Source organism: Anolis sagrei, chromosome 5 (assembly GCF_037176765.1).
Source record: "Anolis sagrei isolate rAnoSag1 chromosome 5, rAnoSag1.mat, whole genome shotgun sequence".
In the NCBI taxonomy this organism is placed as follows: domain Eukaryota; kingdom Metazoa; phylum Chordata; class Lepidosauria; order Squamata; family Dactyloidae; genus Anolis; species Anolis sagrei.
In genome coordinates this window covers 180122883-180142892 of record NC_090025.1, presented here as the reverse complement: position 1 = coordinate 180142892, position 20010 = coordinate 180122883, and the positions used below count along the sequence as shown (strand labels likewise).

The 20010-nt window shown below is 42.4% G+C and overlaps 1 protein-coding gene across 1 annotated transcript; it reads left to right on the top strand.

Moving 5' to 3' along the window:
• The first annotated feature begins 5475 nt into the window (after nucleotides 1-5475).
• Nucleotides 5476-19849, top strand: ATP6V1E1 (ATPase H+ transporting V1 subunit E1). Its single transcript, XM_060776681.2, has 9 exons — nucleotides 5476-5655; nucleotides 11275-11340; nucleotides 11861-11970; nucleotides 12753-12819; nucleotides 14070-14159; nucleotides 14894-14962; nucleotides 16350-16444; nucleotides 18067-18154; nucleotides 19695-19849. The coding sequence occupies exons 1-9, from the start codon at nucleotides 5623-5625 to the stop codon at nucleotides 19755-19757; spliced, it is 681 nt and encodes a 226-aa protein (XP_060632664.1). The 5' UTR covers nucleotides 5476-5622; the 3' UTR covers nucleotides 19758-19849.
• Nucleotides 19850-20010: the final 161 nt, after the last annotated feature.

The following is a 20010-nucleotide window of genomic DNA, read 5'->3' as shown; positions in this document are numbered from 1 at the left end:
GCACGCACGCACGCAACGTCATGACGTCACACACTCCCTTAAAAAATACCCTCAACAAGAAATCTATAAAAAAAAAGAAAGAAAGAGAGGAATTGCAAAAAGTGTGGGCAGAAGTCAAACCACACTTTAAAAGATAGTTGATGGTTAGTCCACACCTGTCCAATTCTGGGCACCACAACTGAAGAGAGAGATTGACAAGCTGGAATGTGTTCAGAGGAGGGCGACTAAAATGATCAGGGGTCTGGAGAAGCCCTATGAGGAGCGGCTTGAAGAGCTGGGCATGTTTAGCCTGAAGAAGAGAAGGCTGAATGGAGACTTTTTTTTGTCGTGTCAGGAGCGACTTGAGAAACTGCAAGTCACTTCTGCTGTGAGAGAATTGGCTGTCTGCAAGGACGTTATTATTATTATTATTATTATTTATTATTATTTACTTTGCATATATACCGCTGTATCTCAAGCCCGAAGGCGACTCACAGCGGTTCACAAACAGTAAAAACAGTAGAGACAGCAGTGGTTCCATGCAACATATAACAACACATTATCCATAAATTATCAATAAGCAATTACAATGCACAATTATTACAAAAAACAACCGTACCCAATCTTCTCATCATCCAAGCGTAGTCCAGGTTCGTCGTCCATTGTTCCATTCCTATGTTCCATTACCAGATTGCACTAAATTACTCAAACGCCTGCACAAACATCCAGGTCTTCAACTTTCTTCGGAATGCCATGAGAGATGGCGCCAGCCTAATGTCTGTAGGAAGGGCGTTCCACAGCCGAGCAGCCACCACCGAGAAGGCCCTAACTCTCATACCCGCCAACCGTGCTTGAGAAGCCGGTGGGATCGAGAGCAGGGCCTCCCCGGAAGATCTCAAAGTCCTGGTGGGTTCATAGGCCGACACCTGGATGATTTGATGCTTTTATCATCCTTGTGGGAGGCTTCTCTCATGTCCCCGCATGAGGAGCTGGAGCTGAGAGGGAGCTCATCCGCCTCTCCCTGGATTCGAACCTGCGACCTGTTGGTCTTCAGTCCTGCCAACATAGGGGTTTAACCCACTGCACCACCGGGGGCTCCAGAGGATACATGATGTTGTTGTTGTTCATTTGTTCAGTCGTCTCCGACTCTTCGTGACCTCATGGACCAGCCCACGCCAGAGCTCCCTGTCAGCCGTCACCACTCCCAGCTCCTTCAAGGTCAGTCCAGTCACTTCAAGGATGCCATCCAACCATCTTGCCCTTGGTCGGCCCCTCTTCCTTTTGCCTTCCACATGATAGCCATGTATAAATATGTGAGAGGAAGCCACAGGGAGGAAGGAACAAGCTTGTTTCTTGCTGCCCTGGAGACTAGGACGTGGAACAATAGCTTCAAGCTACAAAAAACTTCAAGGGGTCACACTCTCCTTGAAGACACAGGTTCGCAGTTTGGGAGTTCTCCTGGATTCATCACTGAGCCTGGAATCCCAGGTTGCAGCGGTGGCCAGGGGAGCATTCGCACAATTAAAACTTGTGTGCCAGCTGCACCTGTACCTTGGGAAGTCAGACTTGGCCATGGTGGTCCATGCTCTCGTTACATCTAGGATAGACTACTGCAACGCACTCTACTGACTTAGGATGGATTGCGTTCCCTCGTTTCTCTCTGAAAAATCCTATCCCAGTTACATTGTACCTGTTCACATCAGCATATTCTCAATTTTAATCTATTACATTTGGCCCGGCCATTCATTATTGATTGTTGTTTTTGTTATGTGATTTATATGATTTGTATTTTATTGATTGTTTATTAATGTTGTGTTATTGATGTTTGTTTGATGTACTTCGGGCTAGGCCTCATGTAAGCCGCACCGAGTCCCTTGGGGAGATGGTAGTGGGGTACAAATAAAGTTTATTATTATTATTATTATTACATGTGGTTGCCTTTGAAGACTGCTCGGAAGCTTCAAACAGTCCAACGAGAGGGAGCCTGATTAATAACTGGGGCGGCACACAGGGAGCATACTGCTCCCATGTTATGCCAGCTCCACTGGCTGCCAGTTTGCTACCGGGCACAATTCAAAGTGCTGGCTTTGGCCTATAAAGCCCTAAATGGCCCCGGCCCAAATTACGTGTCCGAACGCATCTCCCCCTATGAACCATCACAAAGATTAAGATCCTCCGAGGAGGCCCTTTCTGTCCCACCATTGTCGCAGGCATGATTGTTGGGGACGAGAGACAGGGCCTGAACATGAGGAAGAACTTCCTGACTGTGAGAGCCGTTCAGCAGTGGAACTCTCTGCCCCGGAGTGTGATGGAGGCACCTTCTTTGGAGGTTTTTAAACACAGGCTGGATGGCCATCTGTCAGGGGTGATTTGAATGCAATATTCCTGCTTCTTGGCAGGGGGTTGGACTGGATGGCCCATGAGGTCTCTTCCAACTCTTTGATTCTATGATTCTATGTAATATAAAATATATAATTATGATATATGTTTAGTATTATATTGTATTACATTATAATATTATAAATACTATATGTATATACAATATATTGTATTACATTATATAATTAGCACAGCACATTGATCTAGGAAAGCTTCTGCCGCCGCCATGATGGAGGAGGGCAAAGGAAGGCACGATAAAGCCGGGCACGCACGCGACGCTATCATTATGACGTGACTCCTCATGTAAACATACCCGCCACACAAAGGGATCTATAAAAAAGCTTCTGCCGTCGCCATGATGGAGGTGGGCAAAAGAAGGCACGGAAAAGCCGGGCACGCACGCGACGCCACCGTCATGACGTCACTCGCTCTCTGTAAGAATATCTTCAACACAAGGGATCTATAAAAGCTTCTGCTGCCGCCCATAACAGAGGGCAAAGAGAAGGCACGGCAAAGCCGGGCACGCACGTACGCGACAACACCGTCATGACGTCACTCCATTTAAGAATACTCTTAACAAGGGGTTTATATGTAAAAGCCTCTGTCACCGCCATGATGGAAGAGGGCAAAAGGGGACACGGGAAAGCCGGGCACGTACGGGACGCCACCGTCATGACGACACTCTCCCATGTAAGACTACCCTCCACACAAGGGATCTAGCTTCTGCCGCCGCCATGATGGAGAAGGGCAAATGAAGGCACGCATGCTCAGCATCGAGATGGCAGCGTCGTGACGTCACACATCCACACTCGCCCCTCGTGCGCTTCTCCTTGCCCGTCCTTGCCTCGTATAGCGTTGCCATTGTAACAACAACAACAACAACTATTATTATTATTATTAGGTCTTCTTCCCTGAATAAAATGGAATATATTGGAGCATTACAATTTCTATGTATTAAGGCAAAGGTAAAGATTTTCCCCTAAAGGTGTCCGACTCTGGGGGTTGGTGCTCATCTCCATGGCTAAGCCGAAGAGCCGGCGTTGTCCGTAGACACCTCCAAGGTCATGTAGTCGGCATGGCTGCATGGAGCGCCATTACCTGGCCGGGGTGGTCCATGCCTTAGTCACCTCTAGATTGGACTACTGCAATGCACTCTACGTGGGGCTGCCCTTGAAAACAGCCCGGAAATTCCAGGTGGTGCAGCGGGCGGCTGCCAGACTGTTAACTGGTGCTCCTTACAGGGAGAGGTCAACCCTCCTGTTTAAGGAGCTCCGTTGCCTGCCATTCATTTTCCGGACCTAATTCAAGGTGCGGGTGCTTACCTACAAAGCCCTAAACGGTTTGGGACCCATCTACCTTCGCGATCGCATTTCTGTATACGAACCCACACGATCTCTTCGTTCATCTGGTGAGGCCCTGCTCACGATCCCACCTGCTTCACAGGCGCGATTGGTGGGAACGAGAGACAGGGCCTTCTTGGTGGTGGCCCCGCGACTCTGGAACTCCCTCCCAAAGACATCAGGCAGGCCCCAACACTGGCAGTCTTTAGAAGGAGCTTGAAAACGTTGATGTTCCGGTGTGCCTTCCCAGAATAAGGAATCCTAAGCAGTATGTCCTCAATGCACTTTATGAGAGATTTAGAACTGTCTGCACGTTCACCTTTTCCAAAACATTCCTCCTATCCCCTTTAAACTTCCCAGCTTTTAACTTGTAAAACTTTTACATTTGGCCCACCTCATATTTTTATAATGTGCTGTGTTATTATTGTATTGTTTTTGCTTTTTATGAGTTATTTATTGTTTTGTTTTTTTCATGATGTTGTTTGGCTTGGCCTCTTGTAAGCCGCACCGAGTCCTGCGGGAGATGTTAGCAGGGTATAAGAACAATAAATAAATAAATAATACCTTCCCACATATTCTCAATACAGAAGCAACCACAAGCAAGTTTGGGTATCAGCCAGCACGTCAACGACTTAAATCAAGAAATAGTTTTCTTAGATCTACAGAGACACTCACTGGAACACCTCAGCAAGCGAGAGTCCAAAAGTGGCAGGCTCAAACCCAGAACCTCAATCGGTGGGTGATACCAGATGAGAGACTCCCCCCTGGGCACACAGAAAAATGGGAAACTTGGAAGGCGCTGAACAGACTGCACTCTGGCACCACGAGATGCAGAGCCAATCTTAAGAAATGGGGCTACAAAGTAGAATCCTCGACATGCGAGTGTGAAGAGGAGCAAACCACTGACCACCTGTTGCAATGCAACCTGAGCCCTGCCACATGCACAATGGAGGACCTTCTTGCGGCAACACCAGAGGCACTCCAAGTGGCCAGATACTGGTCAAAGGACATTTAATCAGCTGCCAAGATTGCAAAATTTGTGTGGTTTTTTTATCTGTTTGTTTGTTTTGTTCTGTTAGAAATGTAATACAATGTTCTGGTTGCGGATGACACGATAAATAAATACCTTCCCACAGAAGCAGTACCTATTGATCTACTCACATTTGCATGTTTTCGAACTGCTAGGTTGGCAGAAGCTGGGGCTGTCAGAGGGAGCTCACCCCCGTTCCTCAGATTCGAACTTGTAACCTTTTGGTCAACAAGCTCAACAGCTCAGCAGTTTAATCCACTGCGCCACAAACTGAAAATTTTATTTATTTATCGTGTCAGGAGCAGACCACACAGTTGTGCTGCATTTTTTAAACAAACAAACAGACAAAACAGAGAGTTTGCAAGCTTGGTAGTTGATTTAATCAATTGAAAATTATGTACAGAAAATCGTAATATAATTGATCCAAACCCACTTAACGGTGCATCTACACCAGGCCTGGGAGAACTTAGGACCTCCAGATGTTTTGGACTTCAACTCCCACAATTCATAACCAGCTGTAGAAGGAATATAGTTTGATACCGCTTTAACTGCCAACCATAAAGTTGCAAAGGCTAGGACGGCTCAAATCCAAACCCGGAAGTCCTCCAAAATGGACTTCCTTTCCTTCCCTCTTCAATGACTCTTGTGACCCTGCGGTGGGGACTCAGGAGAGTCAACGCGCAGACGCTGCTCGGGAGTGACGTCACAGCCCAGGCGGCTTCCCATTGGCCCGTAACGTCGAGCGGCGAGGGGGCGGGGCCTGTGATGACGCAAGAAGGGTCAGCTGTAGAGTGACCGGATCTGGTTCATTTCCCCCTCAGAGGCCGGTTCGAGCGGACCTTTCGCGAGGGCTCTTTGCTGCTAGTGCTTTTCGGCCCTGCCTTTGCTTCCACCATGGCGCTCAGCGATGCCGACGTCCAGAAACAGGTAAAGGGAGGGGATGAAGGTGCATCTACACTGTGGAATTAACCCAGTTTCACATGACATCAATTCCTATACCTCAAGGCTGGGGAATGGTGGGAATTACAGTCTGGTGAGGCTCTAGAAGGCCTCGTAGAACTACAGCTCCTATTACTTCATGTCACTGAGCTATGGCAGTTAAAGTGGAGCCAATGTGTGTTAATTGTACTGTGTAGACGAAGCATGGGCAAACTTGGGCCTGCCAGGTGTTTTGGACTCCAACTCCCACCATTCCTAACAGCCTCAGGCGCTTTCCTTTTCCCCCTCAGCCGCTAACGTGACTTTAGGAGTTGGGAGCTCATCTCCATTTCTAAGCCGAAGAGCCGGCGTTGTCCATAGACACCTCCATGGTCATGTGGCCAGCATGACTGCATGGAGCGCTGTTACCTTCCCGCCAGAGTAGTATCTATTGAAAAAGGAAAGGGCCTGAGACTGTTAGGAATGGTGGGAGTTGGAGTCCAAAACACCTGGAGGGGCCAGGTTTGCCAATACTTGGTGTAGCCATAGCAAAAGTGGGCTTCAGCACATCTCTTGTTGCTTTGGGTGACAGATATATTACATATATGTCAAGGAAGAAGATTTTCCATGTTTTCAAACTGCTAGGTTGGCAGAAGCTAGGACTAGTAGTATGAGCCCACACAGCTCCCCGAATTCGAACCTGCGACCTTTCAGTCAGGACATTCAGCAGCTCAGCACTTTAAACCACTGTGCCACTGGGGGCTGCAATAAGACAACTAAACCATAATAAAAGGAGAAAGCAACATAATTAAGCAGAGTGAAAATTTTAGGATGAGGAAAACGTCTTCATCGAATCCAAATAAGGTTAACATTTAGCATAAAGTAAAGGTTTCCCCTTGACATTAAGTCTAGCTGTGTCTGACTCTGACGGTTGGTGCTCATCTCCATTTCTAAGCTGAAGAACCAGCATTGTCCGTAGTCACCTCCAAGGTCATGTGGCTGGCATGACTGCATGGAGCACTGTTAGCTTCCCAACCAAGCAGTACCTATTGAGCTACTCACATTTGCATGTTTTCAAACTGCTAGCTTGGCAGAAGCTGGGACTAACAGCGAGAGCTCACCCCACTCCCTGGATTCAAATCACCAACCTTTCAATCAGTTCAGCAGTTTAACCCGCTGCGCCGCCGGGGACCCCAATATTTAGGATATGTTCTACTAAATTGGGAATGGAAATGAGTGGTCCAACATGGGAATGGAAGTATCAAAATGGGGAAAAGTGCAGAATAGTGACAACGTTTGGAAATAAAGTCCCACAGATATATTGGGGTTTGTTCCCAGGAAGGTGTGCCAAAGATGGCGAATAATGCTTGTTTATGCTTGAATCGGGTTCTACCTTTCTGGTATCATTTGGAGATGGGGGGGAAATGGCAATGCTAAGGTTGTCATGCCACATCTTTGCATTTAATGTTAACCTGTGTCAATACCATCCACATTCATCTGCAGATGTTTTTAAAAGGTGGAGAAATAACAACACAGTGTTAAAGGGTAACAGTCACAACCCTAGTGACCTTTCCAGTATATGTCCTTGGAATGAAGGGTTTGTGTTTGCTAAGAAAATGACTAACTACATGTCTGGAACAAGAGTGGAAAATGCATGTGTTCGCAAAAGCTTTCTGGCGTGAACAGTTACGTTGGTTAATCAAGAATAATTCCCACCTTCTCCTTCCATACTCATGATAGTGAGCATGAACTTTTATTCCCAATGTTATCTGAAGAACTTGTTTACAGTATTTTAATGTATTTTATATTGATGACCTATAATGTTTTTCTTATTGTATTGAATTTTATCTTGTTAGCCGGCCTGAGTCCCTCCCCGGAGGTGAGAAGACCGGGTTATAAATCTCTAAATAAATAAATAAATAATAACACAGGTACAACTGAAATAAATGAGGATTTCTTCTAGGCTGAAAGATCTAAGTTGGAATATTGTAAACAAAGTTACTTCTAGAAACAGGTTTTCAGGTTCACATGCCTTTTTGTGGAGAAATGGGATGTAGATAAATCTAGAATAAAAGAGATCTCTATGCAGTTGGAGACAAGGGTGAACAACAGTTTCTCTATTCATGGCTGCCAGTTTGCTACCGAACACAATTCAAAGTGCTGGCTTTAGTCAATAGAGCCCTAAACGGTTCCGGTCCAGGCTACCTGTCCAAATGTATCATCCTCTACAGACCAGTACGTAGACTAAGATCTTCTGGGGAGGCCCTGCTTTCAGTCCTGCCAGCCTCACAAGTGCAGCTGGCATGGATGAGAGAGGCCTTCTCAGTGGTGGCCCCTTAGTTGTGGAACTCCCTCCCTAGCAACATCAGAGCAGACCCCTCTCTATTAGCCTTTAGGAAAACAGTCAAAACCTGGCTCTTTGTTCAGGCCTTTGGAAACTAAGGAAATGCAGTATTTCTTGAGTCGAAACCTTGTGCAATTGACCTTGGAGCGGACTCAGACCATGAACTTGTATGGCGTGCTTTCTAAGTTTTTAATTTTTAAGCTGTTTTAACTCTAAGGTTTTGCAATTTTTGAAATGTTGGGTGATTGTTGTTGAGGCATGACGTTGTTCCATTGCTTTGAGTCCCCCATCGGGATAGAGAAGGGTGAGGTACAAGTATGGCAAATAAATAAAATAATAACTAAATGTTGCTTTTTTCCAAGGCCCATTTCAAATATAGCTATTTAAAAAATGGTACATTTTATGTGGCTGCTGGCACCCAAAGAAGTGATGTGATGCAGAATTCTGTAGCTCTAAATTAGATAAATGAAATCTTCTGAACACAGAAGTATAATAGTTTGAGTAAAATGGAAAACATATGAAGAAAACGTATGAATTTTTCTATTTTTAGTTTCTGTTTCTGGGCTTCACACCCATCAGTAAAATGTCTCATTTCAACATAAAATGGCTTACTCTGAAGGACAATTTAAGGATTATCTTATGTAGAAGAATGTTCAATTTTCAATGTATGATAGTGGACAGAGTGAAAAAAGACCTTGCAACTTTAGATCTCAAATTTTGGAAGACAAAAGCAGTTATGGTAGGAAAGAATGAGGGTAGTTGCAAATAATGAAAAAGAAGAACTGTGAAAGCCTATGATTAATACTCATGTTAATTCTGAAAATGGGAAGTTCTACATCGAGAAACTGAGTGTTATAAAGAGAAGGGAGAAGTAAATTGGGTTGTATTTTGAAATTTTAGAACTTCTACCTCTTTTAGTAAGCCATTATTACCTCCTCCTACTGAGAGTGTTGTCATTGTAATTCATTTCCTGATAAGAAATAAGAATAAATTTACATTTATTCAAAAAACTACTACATAGGTATAGAGGAAAGTACAGTGTCAACTGGATAATACATCTTTTCCTTTTGAATATGAGTTAACTTGAAAAATAATGTCTTAAAACCATTACTTATAACCAGACATTTCCATTGTGGATTTGGGTTTTTTTTTTTTCTCTCTCTCCCTGATATATGAAATAACTTTTCCAACCATTTTAGATAATAGTAATTCTCTTGAAGGGATTGTGGAATTTTACAAACTATAACGTGTGCATGATTTCGTTGTCCTACACTTGTCCTGTTGACTGTAAATAGTGTTCTTGTTGGTAAAACCACCCTGAGCTGGGTTGGGGATGGAGTATTATGCTGAGTACTGCATTGATCCAGACGACACTGGTGCAGGAAGGCCACCTTAGAGTTCATGAGCCGGGCGCTTGTTTTACTTGGACCTAGTCACTGTTGGTTAAACACCTCCTTCCACACAAGTTTCAGCCGCATGTATCCTTACTGTCAGTGGGCATTGTAATTGAAACAAGCATGAAGGAAATCCTGAAGCAGTTCCATCAGGACAGACTGTTCAAGCTATCTGTATGTCAACAGGCAGCAGCTTGGGAAGCTGGTATTACTTTCTACCTCATCCATGGGTGAGGAGATTACAATTTGACAACTATTCTCTTACCCAAAAAATAAAATCAGGGGAAATATTCAGAATGCCTCCTATGCCCTCTTGGAGTCAATTTTGCCATGTGGCTCAAGAGGAACCCTTTTTAAATACAGGAAGTAAACCGAAAGTCATTTCTGGTTCACTTGCTGCTTTTAAAGGGCCTCTTCTGGGTCAAAACAGCTTGGGACAGGCAAAAATTTGTTTATTTGTTTATATTTATTTACAGTACTTCTATCCTGCCTTGCTCTACCTTGGAGGGTACTCAAGGCGGCTTGCATATAGGCAACCATACGAAGCCATAGGATATGTACAATAGAGTTATAAAATACATTAAAACAGTTTAAAATATATAACACAATACATTAGCAGTTAATCACATGATCCTTAAACGTAATCCAGCCATTCCAGTTAGTAAGTGCACACCAATTCCTTATCGTCTATTTCTCAAGTTCTCCAAAATCTTGATCACAAAGCCAGGTTTTTACTTTTCTATGGAAAGTCAGAAGGGAGAGGGCTGATCTGACGTCCCTGGAGAGGGAGTTCAACAGCCGGGGGGGCCACCACTGAGAAGGCCCTGTCTCTCGTCCCCGCCAATTGTGCCTGCGAGGAACGTGGGACCAAGAGCAGAGCAACCCCAGATGATCTTAGACTCTGAGATGATTCATAGGAGGAGATACATTCAGACAGGTAAACTGGGCCAGAACCGTTCAGCACTTTATAGACTAAAGCCAGCACTTTGCATTGTGCTTGGTAGCAGAATGTAGTGATAGAATTGCCCTCTTGTTCCCTAGAGCATGCAAAGGGGCATTTTGAGTGTTTTTAAAGTAATCATAAATACAAGTGAGAAGTCTGACTGCGAGCCTTTCAGGATTGAGCCATGGTCCTTTTCCTATCTTGAAAAAAGTATTATGTATTAGTGGGACTGTGACTGTGGAAGCAGAGCAAATTTGGTAGAAATGTGCCCAAGTTTTCTTCATTTTCTGTGTGTGACTTTTTTTGTGTGTCAGGAGCAACTTGAGAAACTGCAAGTTGTTTCTGGTGTGAGAGAATTGGCTTTCTGCAAGGACATTGCCCAGGGGACACCTGGATGTTTTTGATGTTTTATCATTCTTGTGAGAGGCTTCTTTTATGTCCCCATAATAAGGAGCTGGAGCTGATAGAGGAAGCTCATCTGCACTCTCCCCAGATTCGAACCCTCGACTTATCAGTCTCCAGTCCTGCTAGCACAAGGGTTTAACCCATTACGCCACTGGGGGCTCCTGTGTGTGACATGACACACTGAGATGCAGTTGGATCCAGTGAGGGCCCTTCCACACAGCCATATAACCCAGAATATCAAGGCATAAAATCCCACAATATCTGCTTTGAATTGGGTTATCTGAGTCCTCACTGCCATATATTCCAGTTCAAGGACAAAATGTAGAATTTTATTCAGCTGTGTGGAAGGGGCCTTAGTCATACTTCAAATAGCCCTAGTAAAACAATAATAACAAGGGAAGCTTTAATTTGCAATTGACATGTATCTGACTTCACTGTCTTGATAATAAAAGGAATCACTCAGGACATGGAAAGTTCTGTGGTGATCAAAAACAAAGATACTTTTGCTGGCTTACCTGGAAAATATCTTCTGTTTGTTACAGATCAAGCACATGATGGCTTTCATAGAACAGGAAGCCAATGAAAAGGCAGAAGAAATAGATGCTAAGGTAAGTGAAAGCAATTCTCACGCAAGACTTCTCCTGCTTCATATATCTGTCAACATATTTGTGCCAAACTTAAGCGAATGACTGGATTGGATCTCATTCAATGCCTGAAATTTTGTTTTTAGGCAATAGATAGATAGATAGTTCACTAAGTGTATCTTTTGAGAGGAAGGCGGTGGATTAAGATATGTGCTTAATTGGAAGACGCATCCCCCTGGATTTAAATGTTTCCAAACAGCATGAAAGTGCTTGATATTTCTCTTACTAACTGCTTTTGAACACATGGGTGCTGATCACTCCTGATTTGAGACATCTGATAAATGTAGGATAAAGAATTTGATACTAGAACTGAATCTACCAGCAAAGATGTTAATTTGGTTAGGAAATCCAATGAATTGGATATTTTGTAGACTTTTCTCCTTTTGTATAACTCAAAAAGCCCTGGGTTTAAACTGGGTAGGTCCAGTCACTTTGTTAAATCTGCATTTATTCTAAGCCCTTCATTTATTGTCTTTCTTTATAGGCGGAAGAAGAATTCAACATTGAGAAAGGTCGTTTGGTCCAAACGCAGAGACTGAAAATCATGGAGTACTATGAGAAGAAAGAGAAACAAATTGAACAGCAGAAGAAAATGTATGTAATGCAAAAACAACTGACCTCGTTCTAAGTTGTGGTGGGAAAAATTAATATGCTAGTTCTAATATTTTAGAAATATTTGTCTGAAAAATTATAAAACTTGGTCAAGCCAGCAACATAAAAATTTTGGACACATTCTTGGTAATGAAATGGAAAATATATCCCCCATCCAAAAAATCCCTCAGGCCTGGCACCAGGAACACACTTGACATAGCATGTGATCTGGAAAATAGGCATCTCCAGTGTGAATGATTACTCAGTTGCTTTTTCTCTGAACTGAATGTTATATTTACTAAGAGAAGTATTCAGCCTGGTTGAGAGCAAGGTCAGCCCCTTGTTAGAAATTGCTAGGTCTTATTTTTTTGTAACCATTACAAATATATGATGTAGATTGGAAAAATGGTTGACTAAAAAATGACAATAAAAAACTGTCTCCTGCAGAAATTACTTTTCTCTATGTGGTGGATTAGATAGTTTCCTAGCAATAAAACTGAAGCAAAGAACTTAGGCTCACTGCAGAAAAGCGGGTCCCAGTTCATGCTTGAAAAAATTAATAGTTTTGATGACAACTTTCAGAATTCCAAAATCAACATGGCAAAGCATTCTGATTGTTGTCTTCCAAAGTAATACTTTCCAAGCTACAGGACTACTTAAGTTGAAAGGTTTTGTTTGCATCATGTTGGGTGGGCCAGTGGGAATTGCATAACTAATGTCTGCTGTTTTCACAATCTCAAGCGCGTTGCACTCAGTTTTCTTGTTTTTCTCCATTTAACTTGCAGTCAGATGTCCAACCTGATGAATCAGGCAAGACTGAAGGTCCTCAAAGCCAGGGATGATCTGATTGCAGTGAGTATCTGCCTGTCTTTATAACAAAAGAGCAAGTGTAATCACTATTTATCTGATTCATTCCAGAAAAAAAAATAATTTCAGTTTTCATTCCCATGCGCTTCTACCATATGTAAAGGTTTCCCCTTGACATTAAGTCTAGTCGTGTCCGACTCTGGGGGTTGGTGCTCATCTCAGCTTAAGCGGCTGGGGGGGGGGGGGGGGGAAAGAAAGGGCCTGAAGCTGTTAGGAATTGTGGGAGTTAAAGTCCAAAACACCTGGAGGGCCAAAGTTTGCTCATGCCTGAGATATATAATTGCAGTTACAGTCTAATTGGAGATAGAGGTAATTGGAGTTGCTGTATTTGGAGGGACACACATTCTTCATCTGTGATCCTTTGTGAGAGGTTCTTATCAGATGGCAGTTGACTTTGTCTTAAGCAGTGTATATTGTGGCATCATCACAGGCAAGGAGCCATATGTCTGAATGTCTTCTATATTTGTGTTACTGTGTCTGGTAGAATGTGTAAACACAGAGCTTTGGTCTCTATCGCCTGAATTGGTGCATCCCAGACACAAAGTAATACTGCCTCAGTGAGGATTAAACCTAAATCTCCATGCTCCAAGATGGCCTTATAATCTGTTCAACACAACAAAATTATTACTAAAGGATATTGAAACAGGTACTGAAAAGAGTAATTTGGGTGCTGATTGGTGAAGGGAGCTTTCCAGAATCTGAATTCCCATGTCAGATGTAGCATGCTGAATTATAATAGGGACAACTCAAAGCTGAGTTCGTGTTTATTTTCAGGTCACACCGCATTTAACACTTTCCTGTTCCCTTTTTAATCGCTGCCTAAGTCTTGAATCCTTGCTTGTCTTGATTGGGATACAACCGTTGAATTGTTTTGTATGTACCTGTGTTAAGGAGTCATTCAGTGAGTCTGCTCTAGTTGATTCTACATCAGGCATGGGCCAGCTTTGGGCCTCCAAGTGTTTTGGACTTCAACTCCCACAATTCCTGTTCTGCGTGCTCACTCTAGAAGTAGCCAACAGTATTTCAGTCTGCTTTTTACAGAATTGTAAAAACAGGGCATCTGGAAAGGTGGCTGCTTGTATTCAGAAGACTGGATGGGGTATCAGCTGCTACTGAGCATTTTCAGATGTGGCCCGTGAATTGGGAGCAGTGGCTGTAACCAGAAGTCAGGGTTCTGTGGGTTGCAGTTACACCAGGTTTTGCATTTTTCTCACCTGATCTTTCTCTTGCTGTAGGATTTACTGAGTGAAGCTAAGCAGAGGCTGACGAAAGTAGTAAAGGATTCTGGCAGGTATCAAACTCTGCTGGATGGTTTGATTCTACAGGTAAACACAACTAATTTTTCCCACTAATTCTGTAAAAATAATTTGAATGTCTACCCTGTTCTTTTTGGCATTGGTCAAGATCACCTGAATTTATATTACCAACCTTCTGCCATGTTTCTAAGGATATTTCCTAGCTTCGGTATTCTATTTTTCTGTTTCTAAACTCAAGATAGCAGTGATATATAATTTACAAAATGGTAGCCTATATGTTGCATTAAAAAATCAAGTTTTAGTATCCTTACCAATTGGGCAAGTCATCAATCATAGTGTCTCTGAATTCTTTTGTCCATTAAGATCAGTAGAGAATGTTTCTGTATTCTGAAGGCCACACTTGCCATTAACCAAAGCAAAGTTTTTGCAGATTAGGCAGCCAGTAGCTTTCTAGGCTATTACACAGAGAAATCAACACCATCCCATTGTCTTGTACTTCTTAAACAAGTGATGTTAAAGCAGGCATGGGCAAACTTCAACCCTCCAGGTGTTTTGGACTTCAATTCCCAACAGCCTACAGGCTGTTAGGAATTGTGGGAGTTGAAGTCCAAAACACCTGGAGGGCTGAAGTTTGCCCATGCCTGTGTTAAACCATCCTCATCAGGGTGCTTGAGTTTAGTATTGTCTTAATTAACCTGTTTCGTTTCAGTGTACTTTCCCTGCACGGTGCAGGTGAATCTCTCATATTGTGTTGTAATATTGTCAGATACATTAGATAAGATGTTTCCTTTGTTTTATTAAAGGGGTTTTATCAATTGCTTGAGCCTAAAATGACGGTTCGTTGTCGAAAACAGGATCTTCCTTTGGTTAGGGTAAGTCTTCTGTAGTGAAAACTGATATCTAACCTGGTAGTAGGCCAGATCTTTAGTTGGTATTGTGGACCCCTTTCCTCTCTATGCATCTAGCTTGAATAGGGTCCCAATCAAAACGACAGCATACTATTATCTGCACATCGTAAGTCCTAAAGTTAGTCCTATACCCAACAAATGCCTAAATAGCATGTGAAGAATGGTCATGTCCTGAGTCATGTCTTGTTCCATCTAGCTGTATTTGGTCACTGGCAGTGAGTTTTTCAGAGGCCTTTATGCTGCCTTTGTTTCTTTTAACTAGAACAGAGACACTGCTTCCAGGCAAGAGGCACATTGCACTTCGAATGTAGAGCCATAAGATTTTTTTGGTTTTTTGCTAAACTGAGTGCCCAGGATTCCTATCTTCACTGCCTTCTGAGAGGCTAATGCAGTGTTTTCTCAACCTTGAGGTTGCGAGGGGGTTTCAGAGGGGTCATCAAAGATCATCAGAAAACATATATTTCTGATGGTTTTAGGGACTCCTTTGGCAGAGAAGGCTGAAGATCTCTCTGCTGTTCTTCTCTCACCATCTAGATGGCAAATCCTCCCACCAAAAGCCCTCCTCCGCTGTGATTGGCCAGCCTCTCAGCCAAGGGAAGGACTTTTTTCTGAGATTCCAAGAGGGGAGGGGAGAGCAGGCATGCTTGGTGCATGGCATGCATGTGCAGATGAGGGAAGTGTGTGAGGTTGGAGGGAGGCTTGCACCAGCGGGTCCATTCAAGGCAGGGTGGTTCTCTGTTGGACGTTTGGCCCAGTTCTGTTGTTGCTGGAGTTCAGAATTCTCTTTGATTGTAGATGAATTGCACCAGCAACTATAGCTCCCAAATGCCATGGCCTGTTTTCCCCAAACTCCACCAGTGCTCACATTTGGGCATATTGAGTATTTGTGCCAAGTTTGGTCCAGGTCCATCATTGTTTGAGTCCACAGTGCTCTCTGGATGTAGGTGAACTACAACACCAAAACTCAAGGTCAATGCCTACCAAACCATTCCAGTATTTTCTGTTGGTCATGGTGTGCCAAGTTTAATACAATTCCAAGCAACTACAAACCCAAAATGACAAAATCAATTCCCCCAACCCTACCAGTAGTTGTTCCAAATTTGGTCCAGTGAATGAAAATATATCCTGCATATCAGATATTTACAATACGATTCATAACAGTAGCAAAATTACAATTATGAAGTAGCAACGATAATAATTTTATGGTTGGGGGTCACCACAACATGAGGAACAGTATTAAGGGGGCCAGCATTAGGAAGGTTGAGAAACACTGGGCTAATGGATCGATAGTACAATTTGGGATCTGGAGTAAAAACTTCTTTCATGCATAAATGTCTCTGTCTTGTTTCAGAATGCTATCCAGAAGAGCATCCCAATCTATAAAGCTGCCACCAAGAAAGAAATTGATGTTCAAATTGATCAGGACACATTTCTCCCCGAGGACATGTAAGATAAATGCAAACCTGGGGAAAAAGGGCTGTGAAACTATATAATATGCTAATGGATGATTGGTTCAGCTAGAACATGCTCAAAGAAAAAATAATTATGGTTCAGTGGTTTGTCAACATCTAGTATAATTAACAGTACTGTCTACATCCATTTAGAAAACAGAATGGCATTTCACCATCTAGTTACATCTCCTGTACTAATACACATGATTCTGAGGTGCTATTTTTACTCACAATAACTGAAGCCCACCTTGGCCACTGGCCTCTCAGGACAAGCCAGTAGTCCAAACAGAAAAGAATATGTGGGGTGGGTGGAATGCACATAATAATCCCTCTGGTTTTGTTGTCCTAATACTGGCCACAGTGTATTTGATAAAATGGTGACATTTTCCTTAAAAAGCCACCTAAATGTGTCTAAATAAAAAGCCAGTTTTTAAAAGCTTTAAAGCACTTTCTAAATAGCCACAGGATACAAAAATCAGTGGCTTTCGGGTAATACAGTAATACATTAAGATCTACTAGAAACTGTAAAAAGCATTACAGGTCAAGGACTAAAACTATTTAATAATCCCAACCTATGCATAATTGGCTTTATGGGGCCTCTTTCTGGCCAATGTGATCTCATATGAACCTGTGTGCATTCTAGAATTCCTCATACATTCTGATTAATCTCTATGAAATGACCAGGAATACGGGTTCTATTTTATGTTGTGAGATAATCCATCATTTCCCCAAAAACAAAATATCTGCCAAAATGTAATCGTGATGTAATGAATATTTGCTTTATTTCAATGGGCAATGTGTACAAAACATTAAACAGATCTTGAAAAAGTTACATTTATAGACTTCAGCTCCCCATAATCTCCCAGACAGCTTTGAAGAATATGGACTAGGGATGTACTTGTACTAAGATATTTAGAAAAGGATCTTTGAGGGTTTTTTAGTTTTCTGAAAATATATTTATTTTGTTTCTGCACCAAGTAAAAGTCTTATAACAAAATAGATGCAGTGAGTGGCTCTTGTTTAGTCCTCTGGAACACCCCTTCAAATACCGTATTTACTTAAATCTAATAGTCTCCTTTTTTGGCTAAATTACCTTCCCAAAACTGGGGTGTGCATTCATTTGTGTAATATAGTAATCTTAGTGCTGAGCCCCAAAGCAAAAGGGGAAGCTGCTTCAGGAGCTGCACCTGGAGCTTCTGTCTAAGAGACGTCATCTCTAATTTAATTGCCATGGCTCAATGCTTTGGAGTCATGGGATTTGTTCTTTGGCAGCCCTCATGACCCCATAGCATTGAGCGAGAGTAGTTGAAGTGGATTCATTCTACAGCATAGATGCACCCCAAGGCTCTTCCATCGCTTCAGACTTTAGTGTTCTAACACTTTTGTGTTTTAAAGAAGGAAATCTAAGCATGCAACAGCTGTAATGCATACTTTTTTGGGCACTTTTTGCTTTTGCGTATCACATTCACCAGCAAATACTTTTTTTTGTTTCAGTGTTTTGAAAATTGAGGTGTGCCTTAGATTTGATGGCGCATTAGACTTGAGTAAATACAGATAACTGTTCTTCGAATTGTTTTGACTATCAAGACATTGACTATTATATTTGTCTTTTCCCAGTGCTGGAGGTGTTGAAATCTATAACAGTGATGGCAAAATTAAAGTTTCCAATACTCTGGAAAGCCGTCTGGATCTGATGGCCCAGCAGGTGAGCCTGGCAAAGTCTCCCCATCTTCTCTTCCCTGTGTAATTAATCTTCTCCGACCCTAACACACTAGGAATGGCATTAGGCCCAATCTATCAGGCCTGGATCTGTATACAGCCCCTCTGGGCAACTGCTGGGATCACAGGACTCTTCTGCATCCCTCCCCAACCAGGAGCCCAGTCTGCATGATGGGAGGCTGCATTAAGATAGCTACCATTTTAATTACCGCAGTGCTGCATTTTAGTATTGCTCATTAGAGAAAACCTATATGGTAAAACTACTAACAGCAAGTAAGACCCATGGCACCAGAAGAGACATATCAAAGAGTACATTAGCAAGGACTACCTCCACAGCTTTTGTATTTGTATATCCAAAACTTAAGTAATTCTGTTGAGTGGAAGACAGGTCTTCCAGAGTGAAGTGTTTTTCTGTACTGTACTTCCAGATCAGCTATTTTATTTGTAAATAGCCTCATTTTACAAATATCTATCTATCTATCTATCTATCTATCTATCTATCTAATCTATCTAATCTATCTAATCTATCTATCTGCTGCAGCTTCACAGGCCATCAAAAATGTGTTATATGTATTATGTAAACTTCGGTTTAAATTATCACTGTTCTGGTACTAGGGCTATAGTGTAGCCAGTGAATGAAAATCCCCAAACCCTTGTACTACCAAGACAAGAACACAAATAATGCAGTTCCAGAATTAGTTGATATAGGGTCAAAGTGCATCTGAGCTTGAAAGGCTAACAAGTGGAAAGAAAGGCCTGGTGCCTTACTATCCACTATGGAAAATTGATTTGTAAACATTTTTATTGTAAGAGTTATGAATTTGGGGTGGGCTATTATAAAACATTTTTTTACAGTTTAGGCTTATGGTGGGTTGTAATGCTACATATAATATACTCCTGGAAGTCATAGTTTCTGAAATATAAGTATACGGCTGGAGCATGTAGATCAGGGAAGGACTATATTGGGATGAGGGTCCCATATCCATTTTTATGGCTACTGGGCCCTTCCCCTGCTGGAGAATTGCTGTCTCTGGAGACTTCCAAGAGCTGAAAAAAATCTTTTTGGCCCCTAAATTACTAGTAAATTACTAAATCCTTCCCTGTGTGTTTAGAAATTGTTTTTTATTTTTGAAAGGGCTGATGGATGTGCTGGTCCCAGAGAGTGATGGTAGCCATCATACCAACTGAAGCTGCTCACACCTGTTGTAGATAATGCTTATAATGATTGTGGCAGAGCTTATTTACTTTTTTAGTGCTGCATATGGAAGCTCGATCTTTTAAGAGGTAGTACTCTTATTACAATCCTATCTCAAGTATTTCTCAGTGCTGATAGGGAAAGATCTGTCACAGGACAAGCTGGTATCTTGAGTATTTCACAGCCCATATAGTACATTTGTCAGCTGTTTGGCCTGGTCAATACAAATTGACTTTTAGTGCAAGGTTGATTAGGCTACAAGATGCATATTTCTGTTCTTCTGTGCCTTCATCAAGGCATTTTCAAGCCCTGTCTTTCTCTCTCTCAACAGATGATGCCAGAGGTCCGAACGGCACTTTTTGGTGCCAACAGCAACCGGAAATTCTCAGACTAAATTCCTTGATGGTGGAGCCTCTTCCATTGCCATAGTGAAGTGAGATGCATAGCACCTCAGTGAAAAAAACTTGCAATATATCCAGGTCTATATTGTGCTGTCCTGTACATTTTATTCAATTAAGTTATTTTGGGGCATCCCTGCTGTGCTTAGCCTGACTGGGAGACCCCTGTCCACAGGGAGATGGTTTAAGATTTGAAAAGCGGAGACATTCATTCGAGTTCCTTGGGGAGCAGCAACTTTGCCCACTTCT